At 42.8% G+C, this 6,000-nt stretch overlaps 1 protein-coding gene across 1 annotated transcript in view; it reads right to left on the bottom strand.

The window, feature by feature from the left end:
* Nucleotides 1-256: 256 nt before the first annotated feature.
* slc4a8 (solute carrier family 4 member 8) overlaps nucleotides 257-6,000 on the bottom strand; it is a 111,820-nt gene continuing 106,076 nt past the window's right edge. The window contains exon 25 of the mRNA XM_060920120.1: nucleotides 257-417. Coding sequence (XP_060776103.1) covers nucleotides 406-417 — 12 coding nt within the window. The 3' untranslated portion in view covers nucleotides 257-405. The remainder of the gene's footprint in view (nucleotides 418-6,000) is intronic.

Here is a 6,000-nt window from a genome sequence, read left to right as displayed (position 1 = left end):
TATACATCTAAACAGTGTCTGAAAACACCGGAATATCCCTTTACTCGCTTTTAACGCTGACTCTGAAACTTGTCTGGACAACGTGGATCACAGACACTTTCTGACCTCAAAAAAATAAAATAAAATAAAAAATAAATCACTCACTCAAATTCTTACATCTTCAAGACCTGTTACTCTTATTACTGAGGTTATTAATATTTTCAGCGACGCACATACAGTATAAAGGAGTAATGGTTTGCATTTAAAATCGTTACGCCTAAAATAAAACCGAGGCTTTGGGTGCAGTGACTGTGACGTTATAGACAGCGTTAAAGTGTCTCATGGCTATAAGGAGGATTAATGGTGGATTAATGGTACTGGATGGAGTGTGTATCTTTGACGAATTCACAGGTCCTGTGTGGCTCTTCACTGGCAATCCTGTAGACAGAAGATATCACACACACACACACACACACACACACATATATATATATATGAAAGAAGAAAAAGCACAACTGAGTGTCCAGTGAGTTAATATTTCTTCCTAGTACAAGCTAGTGAATTTCTGAATAGTTACAGCTAATTACAGAGTGAATAAAATATCCATCTTGATGCTAGCGCCTGAGTTTTCTAGCGAGCTAAGCTATGAAAATAACAAAATTATCAAGCAGCCAGCCTCGGATTTAATCATTACCTCGTCCGCAATGGAGTAATCATGGCAAGGTATTGTAATCAGTGCGGTTTGTTTGTGCGTCTGTCTGTTAACAATCGAGCGTCTAGACGGTTGCACCGATTGACTGACTTAAAATTTTCAGGGTAGTTGGCAACGGTCCGTAGATTACCTGATTAAATTTTGGGGGTAATCGGGTCAAGGTCACCGGAAAGGTCAACCTTTCGGTCAAAATAACATTTTCCATTATAACTCAAAACCGGTTGCCGATAGACAAAATGTTTATTATTATGAGCATATAGGAACTCCCATATGGCCTTTCATTTAGCACCATGATCTTTGACCTTGAGTGACCTTGAAAGGTCAAACTCAAGGTCATGGATTTTCAGAGGGCTGTAACTTGAAAACGGTTGATGGTAGACAGATGTTTACCATTATCAACTTATAGGACGTGCCATATGGGCTTTCATTTGGCACCATGACCTTTGACCTTGAATGACTTTGAAATGTCAAACTCAAGGTCATGGATTTTCATGCGACTATAACCTGACAGCTGATGATTGAGAAATATTACCATTATCAACATATAGGTATAAAATAAGTGCTGCCGGGCGAGGTTTGTTTTGCCTGGCAATACTTGCTTACAGTATTTCTTTGTTTAAATCTTTTTTGATTGCTGATTGTGGTCATATCTTCTTTCTTCTTTGCTAACATTACATTAAATTAGCATTTTTCGATGTATTGAGGTTTTTTTTCACCCACGTGACCAAGTCATGTGATGCATCGTTAGGCTGCCATTTTGGACGTCACGGCTCGAATCGGTTTGAATGCGAGGAAGGCGACAAACGAAAAACATAAAAGAAAAAGGAGCGAGATGCAGAAAACACCTTCACTATCCAGCGACGTAGGGCATTTACAGGGCGAGCAGAAGGAGAGGTATTTGCAAAAATTGAGGTTAGCAGGCTTAGAGAACGATGTTTACCTGCTTCCACCAGGATTGTTCACTGACGTACGGAAGTACACGAAGCCCTCGTCTTTACCTGACTTCGGCCCACGTGATCTGTATACCTATGTCGTTAAAAACCCATCACCATACACAGGTATTGATCTGAAAGCGTATAAGAGTTTGGATGCCTACAAATATTTTGTGTCAGGCTGGGTAACATGCCTACATCAGCGGGTCGTCCCTGGAGCCGGTGGTCGCCATCTTATTACAGCTAAGGTTTGTTCACATTTTCATTTACTTTCGGTCCTCAGGATAAACAAAATGTTATTAAATGCCATTGAAATAACTTCTTAGTCTGTTGAGACATGGCCCGTTATAAATTTGCTGTTACCAGGCAATGACCAAGAACTGTATTATTAGGGTCCGTGTCTGTGTTGTAGCAGTGTACTAGCAGCTAGCTGTTAGCACTAGCTAATGTCAACAACATAGTAGCTAGTATGTTACTGTAGCAATGTTTACGTTCAGTCATTTGGATGACTGTTAAAACCTTTCAGTCTCAAGTTTTTCCTTTACTGTATTTACTAGTTTACTGTAATTATGATCCGGCAGCTATTTACACCGGATCCAGTGTAAATAGCTGCTGGAGCGCGCTCCGGCTTGCTCCCCCTCAAATTAAGCAGCGCGCTCCGGCTTGCTCCCCCTCAAATTAAGCAGCACGCTCCGGCTTGCTCCCGGAGTGCTCCGGTCGAGGTTCCGGAGCGCGCTCCGGCTTGCTCCCCCTCAAATTAAGCAGCGCGCTCCGGCTTGCTCCCCCTCAAATTAAGCAGCATGCTCCGGCTTGCTCCCGGAGTGCTCCGGCCGAGGTTCCGGAGCGCGCTCCGGCTTGCTCCCCCTCAAATTAAGCAGCGCGCTCCGGCTTGCTCCTGGAGTGCGCTGCTTAATTTGAGGGGGAGCAAGCCGGAGCGCGCTCCGGCAGCTATTTACACTGGATCCGGTGTAAATAGCTGCCGGATCATAATTACAGTAAACTAGTAAATCCAGTAAAGGAAAAACTTGAGACTGAAAGGTTTTAACAGTCATCCAAATGACTGAACGTAAACATTGCTACAGTGGGGGCGTCGTGGCTCAGGTGGTTAAGGCGCCATACCATGAATGCGGGCGACCCGGGTTCGATTCCGGCCCGAGGTCATTTCCCGATCCCTTCCCGTCTCTCTCTCCCGCTCATTTCCTGTCTCTACGCTGTCCTATCCAATAAAGGTGCAAAAAGCCCAAAAAAATATCTTTAAAAAAAAAAACAAAAAAACATTGCTACAGTAACATACTAGCTACTATGTTGTTGACATTAGCTAGCTTGACCTTCAAAATGGCGGACACCGGGGCGTCACGTGACCCTGTGACGTCAGGTGAAATACCTCAATAGACACTTTACAGTACTTTAACGCTATTGTCGTAAGGCTGCTTTCATATTCAGTGGAGTTTTTTTTCCAATAAAAAGTGCTGGTCAGAGTGGTTTGTGTTGAAATGAAGAAAATAATAATAAATTAAAAAAAAAACCTGGCTCACATCACAGTGCTCTGACCATCTGAACTCATATCAACTCATTAGCTAGCCTAGCTGTCTAGATTTGATTTATTATTCTGCGTAATGCAGAAAAAAAATAAAGTTTGGTGATGAGGAGGTTCTTTGTCTTTGCTATTAAAAATAAATATAATACCAGTCAAAAGTTTGGACACTAATTTACTTTTTTTTTCTTTACTTTTATTATTTTCTACACTGTAGAATAATGCTGAAGGCATCAAAACTATGAAATAACACAAGTGGAATTATGTAGTAAACAAAGTGTAAACAAAGCAAAATGATTTATAATTATAAGATTCAACAACGTGGCAACGTTTTGCTTTGATGCACACTCTTGGTATTCTCTCAACCAGCTTCATGAGGTTGTCACCTGGAATGGGTTTCCAACAGTGTTGAAAGAGTTCTCATATACAGGATATTGAGCACTTCTTCCCTGCTTTTCCTTCATTCTGTGGTCCAATTCATCCCAAATCATCTCACTCGGGTTTAGATTGAGTGATTGTTGAGGCCAAGCCATCTGATGCAGCGCTCGTTCACACTCCTTCTTGGTTAAATCGCCCTTACAGAGCCTGAAGGTGTGTTTTGGGTTCATTGTTCTGTTGAAAAACAAATGATGGTTCCACTAAGCGTGAACCAGATGGGATGCCATGTCGCTGCAGAATGCTGTTGTAGTGATGCTGGTTAAGGTTGCCTTCAAATTTGAATAAATTTCTAACAGTGTCACCAACAAAGCACCTCCACACCATCACACCTCCTTCTCCACACTTCATGGTGTGAACCACACATGAAGATACCATCCATTCTCCTTTTCTCTATCTCACAAAGACATGGTGGTTGGAACCAAAAATCTAAAATTTGGACTCATCAGTAGTAGTAATAATAAGTTCAACTTGTATAGCACCTTTCTCACACCCCAGGTTGCTTTACAATTACAAAAAACAAAAAACAAAAGTCCACCAAAAGAGGGTCAGGATGTAATTCCAGTGGTGTAGCTGCATGAAGGTATGTCCCGCACAGCCACCGCAAGGCCACCAGGCAACATCGCTTGGAACACTGCGTCAAGCACAGAAGCACCACTACACAGAGCACTGGACAACCCCGATGCTAAAAAGAGCAATGAGCTCATTGCGGTCCATAGTGAGGAGCACAGGCATCACCCATGGCAGCCCAAGGCCTGAACGGAACTGACGCCCAAAACTGGGGCCAGAGCTACGCCACAACCAGTGGAAAACAACAACAAAAAAACATTCAAACAAAGAACAAACATCAAATCATACAATCACAAAAAGAAAAAAAAACAAAGGGAAAGATAGATAGATCGCTCGCTCGCTCCACTGAGAAGTAGCAGTCAAAATGCGCACAACGTACTCTCAACCGGAAACGGAAAAGTACAGATTTCCACTGGTCTAATGTTCATTCCTTGTGTTTCTTTTTAGCCCAAGCAATTATCTTATTATTATTATTATTAGTGTCTCTCAGTAGCAGTTTCTTTGCAGCAATTGCACCATGAAGGCCTGATTCACGCAGTCTCTTCTAAACAGTTGATGTTGAGATGTGTCTGCAACTTTAACTTTATGAAGCATTCATGCAGACTCGAATCTGAGTTGATGACTCTAATGAACTTATCCTCTGCAGCACAGGTAAGTCTTGGTCTTCCTTTTCTGGGATGGTCCTCTTTCATCATAGTGTTTGATGGAAGAACTTGAAGATACATTCAGAGTTCTTGTGGGTGGTAAAAGAGAGCAACTGGACTTGCTTGAAGATTCTTGAAGACGTTTCACCTCTCATCCGAAAGGCTTCTTCAGTTCTGTCTGACTAGTAGGGAGTATCAGGTATTTATCCTCTCATGGATGAAAAGCTCATCTAAGGTGTCGTTGATTCTCCATTTTCTCAGCATTCCATTGATCACCTTAACGGGCAATCCATTGATCACCCTAACGACTCTCGAGACCGTTCACACCCAGCCCCCAGTGACCCACATCAACAGGATGACTCAATGACACCTTAGGGCCTCTGCATGCTCTTGCGACAAGACTTTCGCAGATAGCTTTTCGCAGACAGTTGTAATTTATCGTTGAGTGGGGAGTAATAGGTGTGCGTGATGTTATTCACTGCCACAACGCAAGGGGGCGCGAAGTCGCGAAATCGCTAGGAGTAGTTGGTGGGTGTGGTTAGTGGAGTGTTTATCCTCCGGTTACTTATAATGACTAGAACTGGAGTCGTATAGATGTACGTACTTCCTCACTTCCTCGATCAACCGCTCTTCGTGCTGCTCCATCTTCGCTCATGTTTTTAAAAATGGCGGTCGTGAAAACAAACCAAACCGGGAAAGTAGGGAAGCGGAAGTGTGTGTACAGCGGATGTAGAGTGGACCAATCAGAGCCCTCTTGTCTGCGAGGCTTCTGCGGTGGTCACAATTTTTGGGAGGTGTGCGCAGAGCGTCTGCGAAGGTGGGGGGGCTATGCAGACGCCATCTGCGAGGACTGCGTTGTCAGCATAAATTGGCCTTTAGATGAGCTTTTCATCCATGAGAGGATAAATACCTGATACTCCCTACTAGTCAGACAGAACTGAAGAAGCCTTTCGGATGAGAGGTGAAACATCTTCAAGAATCTTCAAGCAAGTCTAGTTGCTCTCTTTTACCACCCACACTTACTATGACCTGGATGACTGAGAATCTTCACAGACATATTCAAAGTTCTTCCAATTTTCCAGGTTGGCTGACCTTCATGTCTTAAAGTAAAGATTACTACAGTTGTGGAATAAAGCTATTTACTGTTTGATTATCTCACACACATTTAGAAGGCAAGAAATTCCACTAATTAAC

The sequence above is a fragment of the Neoarius graeffei genome, chromosome 4 (assembly GCF_027579695.1).
Source record: "Neoarius graeffei isolate fNeoGra1 chromosome 4, fNeoGra1.pri, whole genome shotgun sequence".
Lineage (NCBI taxonomy): Eukaryota > Metazoa > Chordata > Actinopteri > Siluriformes > Ariidae > Neoarius > Neoarius graeffei.
The sequence above is the reverse complement of the archived record's forward strand: the minus strand, read 5'-3'. Positions and strand labels throughout refer to the sequence as shown.